We start from the raw sequence: 15,659 nt of genomic DNA, 5'->3' as shown, positions 1-15,659 counted from the left end.
CAGAACAGGATCCAGGTCTTCCTAGTTTCATTCCTGTGGTTCAGCACGTGGACGGCAACACCAACTCCCAGTCATACTCCCATAGGAAACCAGAAATATAGGCTTTTAATACACTGGCAATAAGAATGAAGTATATTCCCATAAGGAACCAGAAATATAGGTTTTTAATATGCTGGCAATAAGCAAGCTATAAATAACTCAAGAAATTTACTGTTTTAATTTCAAAATTTCTGCAAAAACCTGTTCCACTCTACTGCAACTGGAAAGGCAGTTCTATGGCTCAAGCTCTGCCACATCTAGCTGCAACATCATCTGAAAGACAACATGGGAACTCTGGTGGTTTTTTCTACTCTTCACTTACAAATGTCCCAGTCCCTCATGTGACAGAACGATAAAAGAACTCACCATATTTACAAATGACTGAAACAATTTTCCCCAATAGCTGCTAGTCCAAAGCACTTCAGAACATTGTTTGCCATGTACCAACACACGGTACATTTAGTGAGGCTGCCCAATTGCTAATAATTCCACCTGAAGTCTCCCCTATTGCCTCCATGCTTTTCAATAATTAAAGCAACTTTGTATTACCAGCAAAGGCCTCGTCGATGACTGCTTGCACCTGCAAACATTATTGGGGCTCTCTGTTGTAGCTTGCCTCCGTTTCTTAGAGAAACCGTGACATCTAATTTGAACTCACTGATGCTGCTATCACTTTTACACTGATCATCATCACTTCACACCTCCTCTACACGTATTTTCCTCCGCAATTTTATGGAGGAAACTTACCAAAAGGATTTTGAAAATGCAGGCAAATTAAGCCCACTCAGCTACGTTTACCTGCCATTTTATTAGCCTTTTAGCAAGTTACCTAGCTATCATTTTCTCCTACAGGAACTATAAGTTTGACTGTACCAGTTTGTACTTAGTCGAATTTTGTGCTCTTCTATTCTTAATCATACTGAATCAAAAAAATGAAAGCAAGTATTTTTGTTATTACCGTTATTATTATTATTCACGGGACATTTTTTTGATAGTCAAAACCACATTTAAGAGCTTTTCGATAACTGCGCCACCTCCATTTCCATTAATCATCTTAAAAGCAACCGTAAAAGTAGATGAACTCTGCAGTAAAAAATTTCTTCTACTTCAACAACGCAAGTTAAGAATTTTTCCCTCAGGCCCTCAGCTCTCCCCACCCTTCACAACCACAGGTGACTAGCTTTACTTTGGGAAAATAAAGGTAACAGATGCCCAACTTCTTTTCTATTTGGAGTGAAAGATTACATGGCTGAACTGAAGGTTCTGTATTACAGATTTACATTATAATTATGTATGCACAGAGAAGAAATACATTTGGAGATGGGTATTACGCTGCCACATGCTGTTTCATTTTTGATCCACTGACTTAATCAGTAAAGCACTGTCTAGATTTAAGTAGTCACAATCTTTCATGACTACAGTGCCTGAAATCTCCTTAAGGCACCAGCACGCAGCCTTTGCGGCGAGGGCAATCTGTTGGCTGTGACTTACCACATCGCATGCATGTACGTCGGAGGTAGACGAGGGCTGCTGACAGGGGTACAGTTGTAAGATCTCATAATTCTTTCTGCCAAGAGAAAGTTACGAAATAAACTGGCCACAAGCAGGTCTTGCCTGAAGAGCTTCTGGAAAAGATCTGCCAAGAGATTGCATGAATTACTAGATGCGTATCTTTGTAACTCGAATACCTCAGGTAATACGCAAAAATCATTTAAAACATAAAAAAATGTTAATATTTTATTTCAGTAACAAGGAATCTATAACAGTTTTGCAGTGACACGATATGACAACTATTAAATGGAAATCTGCCCTCTGAGTTCCCTTAAAACATTGCAGTTACCAACCTGAGGTAGGAAGTATTTAATTCTGTTAATGGAGAGTTTTTGCCTTTTCTGGATAAAATGCTTCTTTCGGTGTTTCACTTAAACTCAGCCTCCCTAAGTTTTTGGAAATTACTGAGAGAGAAAAGGACCTGTGTGTACTATTTATATAGATCAAGAACTATACACCTGTTAACTGGCAGTTTGATGTGCTTATGAGAAGCCAAAATGAATCCTACAAGATAGCAAATGCACCATTTTTATAGAGGCAAAGAAGAATTTATGCTGTACTGAGCATTAGAAAGAGCACAGTTGGAAAACTGTTTACAAATTTGGCCACCCATGCTCCAGAAGTACGAATTCAGAGCAGAACAGAGGTAGAGAAATGGGATGAACGGGAAACACAGACTGTCTTACCAGCAAAGAGGGGAAAAAAAACTTTATTTATGATACTAACAAAGGCTGGAACAGATTGGTCTTTGCAAGTACAGTAAGAAAGAAAATTATTCGAGCTAAAGCAATCATGTTGGCACTAGAAAAAAACCCTTCTGGTTTCTTATAATCAGGTTGCTGAAATTCTTCTGGTAGAAAAGAGCAAATGTAAAAAATTTAACTAGCCTTAAGATCCAGTCTGGTCTGTTCTTTCAATATCAGCCTTTAATTTTCTCCTTATTTCAATGCCTCATTTATCTTTCTGTTTTGAACAAGCAACGCTCACTTCTGATGAATACTTGATTCACCTGCCCAAGCCTTACCTCTAGGCAAGACATTCCATGCAATGGTGTCTGTGATAGCGGTGAAGATCCAATTCAGCTCTCCCAGGGGGGTTCTTCTGTCATTCAGTCTTCCAGGAATCCTACAAGTAAGGAAAAAAACCAAGTACATTTCCTATTAAATTTTTTTTTTTTTTCCTGCGATACACACACATGCACACCTCTAAGCCTCAATCAAGGCTCACAAAAGACAATATTTCCAGAACCTTAATTCTTAACCAAGAATTAATGTTGCTAGCCAAACTTTCCGTATCCAATCTATTACATTTGAATTTGCTTGTGAGATGAATTGCCAGATAAAGGACAACAAATTGTTTACAGATAACTGAGCTAAAGGAAAATATCTGGGAAGACATCACAGAGATGATGTTGATTTCTGAGATACAGTGGAAAGGCCTTTTTCTTCAAAAGTGCCACCCTGCTTCATTTTATCCATTAGTCACTTCTTGCTCAAATATTTAATAATAAATACAATTTATATTACAAACTGTATGCTCACGATCCATAATGTCCCTGTGTAAGAACTTCTGAGGGATCATATTCCAGGGAAAACAAAACAAAACAAAAAACCCCACAACCAAAAACCACCTCCAATTATTATTTTTTAAACAGAAAGCTCAGAACAGTTAGAAAACAGGGTCCTTTTGCTAAAAATTGTCTGGCAGTAATGCACGTACGTCACAGCTCCCTGTTGCTGCAAAGTACTGCCTGCTCATGAAGAAACGCGACCCAGTCAGATTCACCTTGCCGGCCCAGCTACCCTATCTTTTAAGTCAAGATCAGAGCATGCATGTGCCTGCGCTGGTGGTGCAGCTGCTCATTTCCGAGGGGCACGTTTGCTGTTTCTTACAAAGACCCACAGTTTTTCACCCAGTAGGTGCTTTGAACACTTGACTCCATTAATTTAGTGCTTATCAGTCTACAGATTTGTTGCACCGTCACCAGTACTGCTTGCAGGTGCAAATACAGCGTCTTGCTAAAAAGGTTATTGAGCACAATCAGCAGCTTTTCATTCAAACAGGAGACATTTTCTGCAATTAAGAATTTTGCAATTAATACACTGGCATTCATGGGAATCAGTAACTTAAATTAGGTTAAGAAACCGGCATTCAAGATTAACATATTGCCCCACAGAAACTCAACAGCAAAAGACACATTCTTTCTAAATTCTGTACATCAGGCATTACTAAACCCAGAGTGAAAAACATCACTTTGAAAAGCGCCTTCTAATGAACAAACCAAAATGCTGCCGAACGCTGCATTCTGGAGCCCTCCTATTGCAAAGTCACAGCACAAACGGAGGCACCACGTTTTACCCCTCGCTGGCTACAGGCACGATTTGATGCTTGTCTAGGGAAAAGGCTTTACTTAATCCAGGTTTCAGTGTAGCGGTAGCCTACACATGCTGTGTGTAGTCACTTTATAATCTTACCCGTTTGTGCCATGACAGCACCTACGTGCCTAAAAAGTATAAAATAATAAACCTAAATTATTTTCTTTCTGTTGCGTTCCTCCCCCCCACAAAGAGAATGAATTCCTTTCCCCTAAGGAGCCGGGGGACCGGCAGCGCAGCGCGCGAGGGAAGCACACAGCAGGCGCCGTCGCTGCTGCTGCAAGCTGTTCCGCGACCCACAGCATCTCGTGGTCCTCCTCCATCTGGTCAACACGCCTATCTACCCAGCCTGCAACTGGGAATGTAGTTTCAACCCTAAGAATATCAAAATCCTGTCAGCGAGACATACCGGGAGTCTATTTGTGGTGTAGTAAGGTACTAAAAATGCTGAGGAGTCCAATTGTTAATTTTATTAAATACTTTAAAGTAGAAAAAAGTGGCACTAATCAATATCAGGGACGGCAGCTTTCCAAATAGCGATCTACTCTTGTCCCTGCTCATATGCGGGATATGCAGTGAAAGTGAGCAAAGGTTTTTTGGTTTGGTGTTTTTTTAAGATTATATTTCAGATAGGAGAAAGTACCTTATCACGCAAAAAACTGAAATATTCATAGACATCCTCTTCCTCAAACAAAGCAAAAGCGGAGGGCCAACTAATGATTCTACTGGGGATAATCCAGCTGCATGTTACATGAGCATTTAAGAAATAAATGCTTTTAACTGCACTCCCTTAAAGCCAGAGGGTCATTACAGCATGCACAAATAGTGTGGGACAAGGGACATTTTGGTTTGTCACAGTGAAGGCCTTTCTGTGACTATACCCGTGCACACACAAATACACACGCGCGTGTGTATATTTTGGCTATAAGATGACTTGTGTTTAACAGAAGATTCTAGGAAAATCTGAGTTGTTAACCTCACTTCGAAAGTCACTGGCATCACTACACAGGTCCCTTAAATCTTGGATTCTGAAGTTTTACAGCAGTATGCTCACTGTCTTTTTAGCAGTGATATTTATAGATAAAAGGAACTCTTTCCTGTAAAATTTCCACGTGGCACGAAGACTCATCAAGCAGTAAAAAATAGAAACAAAAACCAGCCCCCTCCAAAGAAACACCAGTTTACCCAGGAAAGCCCTGCGCGTTTAGGGATGAGCACGGATCCTTACCACAGGAAAGCAGCACAGCAGCACGTCTTGTACAAAGGAGCGAGCAGTGGACAGAGAGGTGATTTTGCTGTGTATCGCCGAGACTGATACTAGAATGTTTTGCCTACTATTCACATTTTGGCATTCATTTAAACTGCTTAAAACCAGGACATACAAAATACAGAAGGTGCAGAAAAAGCTTGAAAGAAAAAAGGATAGTGAATGAATGCCACACAGTGAGACATTTAAGGAGGTCATTCTATTTACCCTACCAAGGAACAACTTGAACATTGTGGATAAACACCTACAAGAGAGAAAAATCTTGGTGCCAACAAATACTTTACACAAGTGGAGAAAGAAAGAAGAGCACTTGACCATTAAAAGATAGGGAAACAATTCAATCTTCATCTTTCCAAGGTTCAAAGCATACACACTTCTGAGGAGCACGAGTTATTTGGCTCTGCTGAGGAGTAACCTGGTTAAATTCTGTAGCCCAACATATGCAGAAGGTCAGAGCGGACAAACAGTCTCCTCTGGGCTTAACATTTATTATTCCAAGCTTCGATACACCAGAGACAAGGGCCTGACCAAGCACATTCAGTGAAGGTGGAATAGCAATGTTCCACCAGGAGTCTCGCTGGTCCAGGGTCCAGGATCTTGCTTTGGTAGAGTGGAAAAAGTCACTCCCATTTATTTCATCCAGGAGCTGAACCAAGATCTCATACTGTATTTGTTCATTTGTAATAAGACGTGAGGTCCAAAGGAACTACAGGACCAACATGCCATCTGATTTCTGAGATTTAAGAGACCAAACGATAGCCTACTGCGGCTCAAAATCAAGATAAGCACAATGCTACTTAAAGGAAGAAAAGTGGCTGTAAACTGCTCTTCAGTCTCTCAGCTTCTGCCTCCAAGCTGATCAGCTTTCCTAAAGATGCTTTCTAATGCTTATTTGCTTCTCACAAAAACAAGAAAAAAAGAAGGAAAAAACAACCAACCAAAAAACCCACCCACCCACCAAACCAAGACCAACAGACTCAGTCCTGGGCTGTCTCATTAATACTCAGGCACTCAAATACACGAACGCAAGATATCCTACGGATTTAATCCTAATGCACCCTGGCTTTCCCTCTGTAACAAGTTTTCAAATATTAAAAGTATCAAGACAAACTACACGAAACAAGCGCTTTCTCTATGGCAGCTTTTTCTTCTGATATGTATAGCAGTATTATCTCCATGCAGGTTCAGATGAAGCATATTCCCTTGTATAAATACAGGTTCTAAAACAGCTAGAAATTCACATCTTATAAAAAATTCCTGTCTGTCTTGATATCAGAGGAAAAACATACATCTCAAACAGTGTTTGTTAACTGATCCCCCAGAGCAAGCAGAGGGAACACAAGGCCACACAACTGCTCTTGTGAGGATTTCACATCAATATTTGCATTGCAGAACACCCTCTGCAGCAAACGAGCAGCGTTTCATAAGTCAGAATGTTCTTAATTAGAAACCAAAGCGATCCTTGCTGAGATTCCCTAGCAAGCCAAATGCTGAGCTTAAACCATTTGATGGCCACTTTCAAGCCAGTTTTCAGGAGAAATAGAAATAGGGTGTTTCACGGTAGAGTTCGAATCTTTACACCAGACAGAGTTCCACGCACCACTGACACTAAATCCTGTTTACTAAATGCAGACTGTGAGCCGATACATACCTTACTGGTGGTATTATGCAGGAATGACAGGCTGAAATCCAAAGTTGCTGCTAGCAGCCCAACCTTGGAAACTCCTTGTGACTTGAATAATCTGCTTTCTTGGAGAACAAGGTATGCTTCTTATTTTTTGTATTGAAAGACTTAAAATAACTACTCATTAGTATGGTACAGGTTTTATTTTGAATTTTAAAATGCATTTGGTATTTTTTCACAATATGACTGTCCTTCCTTTCTAAGACTGACTGCAAGATTCATATAAAATACATTTACCTACGAGGGACTGCAGTCAAGAAGCAGAAATTAATAGGATGTCATTCTTGCATCTCATGTGGCATCAGGCGAGTTCATTTTCTTTCTGCCCTCATATGTAGTCAGGAAGATACTAATTTTGTACCCAGCTCCAGCATCGTGAAGATTAATGCTGTTCAGCGCTTTGAAAACCTACGCATTAGGTGTTAATGGTGAGGGCAGAGAGCGCGTGGGGAATAGCACAAGAAGGAAAGGCAATACATTTCCATAACGGCACAAAACCCTACCAGAGCTTTCAGATTTGGAACTGGAACTAGAAAGCAGCTGTTAGAAAGGAACCGGCAGCAGGGCTGTTCTCTGTGCTGCACACGGGAATCAGTTAAAGTCAGAACCGTCAGCGCTATAAATCGGCAGATGAAAATAAACACGAAGTATTTTCTGTTCCTAGATGGGACTACTCAAACTCTCATCCCAGAAAGCGCAGGACAGTTTGTAATACTCCAGTGACAAGCTGAGCGATGCGAGGAAGGGGTTTTTAACACAGTATTACTCAATGACAGTTGATCTCAATCATCTTTGAGAATTAAAGTTTAAGCTTCCAAAGGCAGCAGAAGAGCAACTCTTAACTCTCAGATTGCATTCAAATATACCCTGATGACAGGGACAGTGAATCAGCCAACCATCAATTAAATACATCAGATGATTTCCATCTCCATGCACTAAAACTCAGAGGTACCAACCTCCCACCCCAGTCAGGAGAGCTGCACCACAGCACTCCGTTAAAATAACCAACAGCACCTACCAGACAGTCACAAGAGACGCATAAGCAATCTCCTATTTGTTTCTTCACACAGTTATAAAGATTTATTTGAAATAATCAGTTATGCTTTTTTTTTTTAAACATCATCTATACCTCTCAAAGAAGTAAAGGTTACTTTACTTTTGTTATTTTTGTAGAGTTCCACTACACAAATTTACTTCATGTCATTTTTCAGACAAAATATTTTTGGGGTGAGTACACTTCCCTCATACAACGTGCTCTTTCAAATCCATCCTGCGGCTATAAACTAAAGCTTCTTTTCATTTCTATTTGGGCATGTATCTACATAACCAGAACGTCGCAAGGCTCCAGAAAGTATCTTTCCCCACGAGGAATATCGCTGTCGTCTTGGTATCGCTTCTCCTGATGTCTGTCGCATTACGCTTTGACAATCAGCGAGAACCTTTGGCAGTAAGGACAAAGCAGACCTCATTTGTAAAAACTGTTTTTGAGGGAGGGGGAGCAAAGGAAAAAAGGGCAGGCTGCCTCAGCTGCTCGCTGCAATTTAACATCTCTGGACTCTCAATTGCTTCTTCCATCAACTTCCTGACAGACGCCTTTACAGAGACCTAAATCACGGCAGTCTATTGTGAAAAGTGAGGACTACAAAATGTCAGGGTCACTAAAGAGCTCGCGCTAGGTGTAACCGTCGATGTCCTTGTCAGAAATTTAGCAAAATCCCATGAATCACTTTAATTACAGGGGAAGCGTTTACCTCAAAGGATGCCAGGTTTTCCTCCTGGACGGGCTCCATCATTATCTCAACTTTTGGAATATAAGATATATAACATCGGGATATGCAATATCAGACTTCAGAAAACAGGATGCTTTGGCATCGATGTATACTTGTGAACATTCGCAATAATTTGAGGTTTGGGGGGGAAAAAAAAGTAAGTATATCTCGCTTTTCCCTCTTTCAGGAAAAAAAGGGAGAGAGTATACCACAGAAAATGGTAAAACAGTAACGCAGGCAGGATATATGCTGTCGAAATCTCTTGAACTGGCAAGAGCTGCTTAGACAGGATCAACGCAGTTAACGTGCTCAAAGACAACATGTCCTCATCACAAAATAACATGAATGATACAGGCGTGCCGTGACTGGGCTCCCGAAGCCTTGGCAAACTGCTCAAGAAAGACAAAACATTTGAGGTTCTTAAATTATTTGTTCGAGAGCACTGTACGGCTTTGTACGCTAGTGTTCGATTCAGTCATCTCTCTGTATAAAGATATGAAAGAAGTGTTGCCATGAAAACCATCCTTTTGAGTATGATCTTCGCTTTGTATTTACAATAGGCTTTGCCTACACTAGAGACTGATACCCTGTAACAATGGCAATAAAATTAAATACTCCATTTCAATAAAACCAGATTTATTACGGAATAGAAACTTTTCAGAATAACATCTTCAAAAGCAAAGTTTTTCCTCAACTCAAGTACTAATGAGCAACATATTACCAACAGGTAGTGTGGCAGAGCATCCTTGTTACACTGCCGCTAATACTACTTACTAAAACACATCCTGAAATATGCTCTAATGCCTTCTACTGAATTTTCTGGAAGAAAATAAAGGGGCTGAAAGCTGCCTAACCTGGCTCTAAAGGCAAACTAAGAATTATAGGTTTTCCACTATAAATAAAATAATAAATATAAAAAACCAGGCTGCAGTATTTCAGAATTTGGACTAGAACATGGTTGATTAAATATCTGCGAAAACATCTTAACTTGTGGCAGCTGTGATGACAGAGACCTGCTACAGAGAGACCACGGTCCTGTCAACATCAGAACCAGCCTTCTGCCTTCAGCTGCCTTGAGGCGCTTGCCCAAGAGGCAACAGTATTTGACCCTGTCGAGCCCTGCTGAAAATAACAGAACTTTGTTCTTTTAATTAAATGCCTTTCTCCATCTAGTTATGACTCTTGCTGATTTCTGCCAAGCCTAAATACCAGCAGCTCTGGCAGTATTTCCTCACACCAGGTAGGCACTGTATTTTAGAAGGCAATATTGTACCTCGATGGAAATACAATTTCAGTGTAGCATTTGGCCTCATTTGCTTACACAGCAACAACAGTTTTGTTTAAACAAACAGAAGTACAGTCAGGAAGATTGTTACCATACTTAAGACAGTTGTTGTCCTTCTGACTTTTTCAAACAAGCCATCATTTCCAATGACTTTCCAAACAACAAACTCTCGTCCAAGACTGATGCGCTCACTTCAAACAGTTAGCAAAAGCTGCTGGTGGTGGTAAACTTTGAGGAGAAAGTGCTAAAGCAATACTCATTTCACCCCGAGCAGTGACCAGGGCAGCCGGGACCAGGGCGCTCTCTGCATTTCCCCATCTACCCAACACGCTCAGCCTGACCTGCCGCTCTTGGTCACTCCAGTCTGGTCCCAGGCGATGTTAACCTAGATCCCTCCAGCCACAACACGCAGGATGCCAGCCTGGCAGAGGAAAATTTACTAGAAGGGACCAGAGTAGCTGATACTTGCTACTGGGATCACCTGGGGGAAAAAAAATTATGGTACTAACCAGCTGCTCTTCTTCACCTGCCCTCCAATTTACCATCCTGAAGGCAACTGATTAGCTAAGTTCTGAGGGCATGCACCAAAGGTATTTGTTATATTACAGTACAATTTCTAAATTTTCTCCAATGACATTACTTTTGCTGTGTGATATCTTGGGATTTTATTTTTCCTCCTTCGTCTTTAAATTGGCTCCTACTGAACCATTACTCATCAATAATCAATAGACATTAAAACATCAATAATTTCCAGTCTGTGACAACTGACAATACTTAACGCAGAAGTAAAATTAATTTTAGTCTCAAATTTGTTATTTCTAGTGATTTTGATAAATGGATTTTGTGCTGGTGAATGACAGCCTAGAGATGGGCTCTCTGCTCTCAGAACAGCAACAGCACACGCTGCAGCAAGACGAACTTCTCCCCCACTGCTCCTGCCTACGTGACTCGGAGCTGACATTCAGAAAAGGTCCTTTGTCACAAAACCCCGACAGCAAGGGCCTAGGCTCCTTTCCAGTCGTGAAAGTGAATCGTGGTACCATATTCATGCGGTCCTTTGAAAAGACTGTCTTCTAAGCGGCCCCACCAGAAGCATGAACAGCTCTCAGGTCACCAGAATTTTTGTTTAGAGAATTCCCTCCCTCTGCAAAACGGACCCAGGGAAAAAAATTCCAGGAAAGCAATATACCAGTCTTGCCCTCCTGAGAACGTGATTTCAGGAGAGGGAGCCCAATGCAGCACTATAGATTAAAGCATTCTTGTACATCCCTGATTCTCGGCACTCAGCTTTGTATTCCCACCCTACACCAAGTTAAACCATTCCTTAGGATTTCTTTCCAAAATTTTTTAAAAGCAGAAGAAAGCCCCACTTCATTGCACTCAGCAGCCACGCAACAAGTTGTGCCAGCACAGATAACGGGAGGGCTTGCGATCAAGCAGAAGAGACCAACCAAGGCGGTAGGAACGCCTTGTGAAGTGGCAGCCAGAGGTTCCTAAATTCCTAGCACTCCACCAACATAATTTCCTTCCTTTTTTATTTACATTTTACTGTCTGGCTTCAAGCAAAGATCTTTATTTCTAAACTAGGGATTATTTTGGCTTCATCTCAGAAGATTTGTAATATAAATGCGCATCAGGATACACGTTTATTCATCAGGATGCTGGTTTAGCCTAGATAATTAGAAATCTGAGCCCTTCAAAGAAGGTGCAGCCTAATTTAGTCTCAAAGTCTGCAGCTTAATTGCAGTATAAACTCTTTCCCCAGCTTTAAAGACAACTAAATTATAAATTACAATATACACATAGGCAATCCAGGAAATATTCTGGGCCTATCTCGAGACTGTAATAAAAAACATGTGTTTTCTATAATTGATATATGTAGCAGATTAAGATGATGAGGTTTAAATATTTGATATCCACAGGAACCTACTTCTGGCACGCTTTCCATGAAGACAGCCTTTAAAGAATGCATGTGTGCTGTGGTATTAACCAACAAGAATCAAGAATACTGAAGAAAATTCTTTTTTTGCCAGTAAACCATTATTTAAAGAGTATGTAACCCCCAGCAGCACATCCAACTGCTCAGTGAAGCTGATTCTTGAGCTACCTGGCTCAGACCTTCACTGACCCTCGCCGTATGTTCTTCGATTAGATACGCTCTTGTAGCAATATGTTAATTGCAATTAACATAATATAGTCATTGTACGGGAACACATTCATCCCGTGGACTGAGGTGATCTCAGTCCGCACTGATGATGAACCCATCAGTTCAGGAAGAACTTCTCCTTACCTTTGCTGTCCAACAGCCTAAGATGGCCAAAACAACATCCGCTTCACTCTGCCCAGTTAAACAACAGTCAGGGAACTACACACCTTTCTACCATTAAATAGCTTCTAACTTCAGGACCATCTAACCTTCTCATGCCAAAAACCCCGGTAGCACACCTCTGAGTGCGTTGGCAAAGCAAGGTTAACCCCGGGGTAGATTTCGTTCCTGCTTCTCATCAGCTTCAAACCAAAAGAAAACCAAAACCCACCACGTTTTCACAATGGCTTTCAGAGGGGAAAAAAAAAAAAAAAAATCCAGTTGTGGACCTTTTCCTAGACTGACGCATCTCTGAAAACCGCTCTAACACTTCCTTTGATAGCCGGGGTCCTGTCTCTATTACTTTAGTTGTAAACTGAAAAATTATTTTTATTTTGGTAAGATTAGTGCCTCTGAAATACAGCTTTACCACAATCATTGCTTAACATCCCTAACTGAGGTGAGATAGGATAATCAAATTTTCACGTATAAAATTAGCATGATTAAATATCTACATACTACTGATGAGCCTGACTATTCTAAAATACATATTGTGGAAGAGCTAGTGGCATTGAGAAGCATTTTTAACCTTATCTGAATGTAAAACATGCAAGTTAACATGGAATGATTTACTAAAGCAAAAACCGAACAAGAAATTTTAGCTGATGCAATCTTACCCTCATTGCTTCTGCTCTAAGAGATAATTTGCTATTGGCAGCATGAGCAATGAATGATTGCTGCGCTTCGCTACACCATGCAGAAGCTTACTACAAAACAAGGAAGTACGATAATATATTTCTATTAAGAATTCACACTTATTATCCAGATTCCTGTTCTCCTAACCCCTTTCAGGATGCCCTTCAATCCTACAGTTTTCATCTTAGACAAAAAATGATAACTGAACTCTGGACATCCATGTGTCACAAGAGTTCTAACTAACAACAGTATTTCTAGAGTCAAAATTTCTCTGGAACTGAATGAATGATCTTTAATTAATCACTCCCAGACAGTTTGTGTGTGTATCACTGTTCCAAGAACAGGGCATTCAAAAACAATCTGCAAGGAGCACAGAACTGCATCTAGTGGCTGCAAGCATCTATTGCCCTGTCTTTAAGAGTATGTTTTCCTTTAAAAAAAAAAATACATTAAACAACAAAGACTACAGTGGACAACTATTATTTCCAAGTCTCCCTTGTTTGTATAAACTGAAGTCGAATTTGAAGAATAGCTGTCTTGGTTAATCAGTCTGCCTCAGCTGCCTGAGAACCAGTAATTATCCTCAAATATTGCTTGGATAAAAGGATTATAACATGTTTCAATGGTGTTAAGTCTGAAACATAACAACACTATCAGACAAAGAATAGTAGGACAGCACAGTGATGAAGTGAGAAAACAGTATTTTTGGTTAAGTGTTTTTCTGTTCGTTAGTTGGTTTTGGTGACAGGGGTGTATGAGCACGTCTCCACTGTCAACGCTCCCATGGTCAAAACCCACGCCAAAACCAGCCACACACGTGGCTTTTCAACCCTGGACTTCCAGGAACGTGGCCACAATCTGTATCTGCAGTTACCATTTCTCTGGCTAGTCTGGGATGACAGCACGAGCGGCGAGAGCTACGGGACTCTGAACTCACCGAGCTGACCAAAGCCCCAGCGCAGCCGTAACTCCCCGCTGCGGCGCCACTCCACAAGCGGCTGCTCGCTTTTATGGCCACTGCTTATTTCAACAACACACACGGTAAGGCAAGAAATGACAAATACCGTAGGTACAGACTCTGCGAAAAGCTTTCCAAATAAATGTCCTCACGGACAAACAAGAGAAATGCTAGAAATAATGAGGAAATTAAGAGCAACAGGAAAAAAAAAAAATCATAAAATTTGGCTTACTTCTCTATTAAATCCAGTGTGACTCCTGGCACCAGTCTGACACTCTTCTGCATACAGAACCTGTGGAGAAGAGAATAAAAATAAAACATACTAATTGAATATTTAATGACAAGGTTCTGTGGAAAGAATATGGAAGAAGGTTTCTTTATTACAGTGCTTCTGCTTTTAAAATGGTGTTTGGGTAGAAAACTTTGCCACAGCATAATAAGAATCAAACAAGGCCCTCAATATTTGTCACACTCATGATTATGCGGCGATTTCCATCGTCAGGTGTCAAAATTGGGGTATTGTAACTGTCACAGTGACAAGTTTTCCAACACATAGCAGGGGGGAAAAGGGCTCACAGTCATCCAGCACGGTCTCTCGGGAGGAGCAAGACGACACAAGAGCCGAGGAGGTTTATGCTTCTGGAATAATGATTAGCATTGGCTGGGTTTCCTTGAAGAGATTTGGCACTGCAGGCAGGAAAGTGAGAAAGGGAAGGAACAAGAGGGATGCATCAAGTTCAAACACCTCAGTTATTTAATTAAAAAAAATGCTGACTCCATTTCCTCGGCGTTACAAATACCACTACTTCAGGAACGCCGGCGCTGGAAAACGCAAAGTCCTGTTAGCACTACCACTCACTGTGCCTAGAAAATCCCAAGAGTCGCTAAACCCGAGCGGGTGTGGGAAGACAGCACGACTGCCGGCCCATTTCCGAGCGCTTGACTCCCTCCTCCAAAACTCTCGGGGATACGCTTTGTGCCCAGAGGGCAGAAGTGGGAAACAATAGATCTGGGAAGAAAAACCAGCAAATTCAACTTGAGAAATTACTTCCTCAGCGATATCACTACCTTCCCAGCCCATTTTGCCAGTATTTCAGAAATCCACTCTGTTGTTTAATGAAGCATTTACCCATCAGTGTAATATAAGTTGATGTTTAACCCCTACGCTTCATTCCGCACAGGAACAGAAAGCTCTGCAGGCGGCGAGGTACCGGGAGGGCAAGCCCAGGGAACCCACCTCCCACATCCAGCGGCAGCTGGAGCTGCTGCAGCACGACTCCCTCCTTTCATCAGAGCCACGACATCCACATCCAAAAGGCTCTTCCCCAAGTAAAGGAGAGAACAATTACTTCTTTAAAGACAAGATGTGGAGAGCCTGTTTCTGAAATCTTGAGGACCCTCCAGTTTTCTTGTGGCATCTGCTGACGGCAGGACCTCCGTTACTGCCAAGAACAGGGACGGGCTCTGAAAAGCTAAGTGGTCTCCAGGCTGCTTTTCCTACGTGTGCACCATCCATCATAAAAAAAAAAAAAAAAAAAGTCATAAAGCTATCTATGAACACTACAGTGGGATCCCTATACAATCTGCTAAAATATAAAAATCTTACAACGCTGCTTTACAGAACCACACAGGGAAATACCCCTCAAACAGAAACTGCCGGCAGGATTCAGCACAGCAGAATTAGGTCACTGGAATCAGGCTGGAGTCTCCCTACAGACTAAGGATGCCAA

At 41.2% G+C, this 15,659-nt stretch overlaps 1 protein-coding gene across 5 annotated transcripts in view; it reads right to left on the bottom strand.

Moving 5' to 3' along the window:
• The window catches only part of RPTOR (regulatory associated protein of MTOR complex 1), a 160,169-nt gene that overhangs the window by 81,607 nt on the left and 62,903 nt on the right, over positions 1 to 15,659 (bottom strand). For all 5 annotated transcript variants that reach the window (XM_087750829.1, XM_087750827.1, XM_087750825.1 and 2 more), the window contains 3 exons: positions 14,162 to 14,221; positions 2,615 to 2,715; positions 1,531 to 1,675 (listed from right to left, as the gene is read on the bottom strand). In XM_087750829.1, the coding sequence (XP_087606955.1) occupies positions 1,531 to 1,675; positions 2,615 to 2,715; positions 14,162 to 14,221 (306 nt within the window). The remainder of the gene's footprint in view (positions 1 to 1,530; positions 1,676 to 2,614; positions 2,716 to 14,161; positions 14,222 to 15,659) is intronic.

Source organism: Nipponia nippon, unplaced genomic scaffold (genome assembly GCF_047370975.1).
Source record: "Nipponia nippon isolate SJK-2023a ecotype South Korea unplaced genomic scaffold, ASM4737097v1 scaffold_14, whole genome shotgun sequence".
Taxonomy (NCBI): Eukaryota; Metazoa; Chordata; class Aves; order Pelecaniformes; family Threskiornithidae; genus Nipponia; species Nipponia nippon.
The sequence above is the reverse complement of the archived record's forward strand: the minus strand, read 5'-3'. Positions and strand labels throughout refer to the sequence as shown.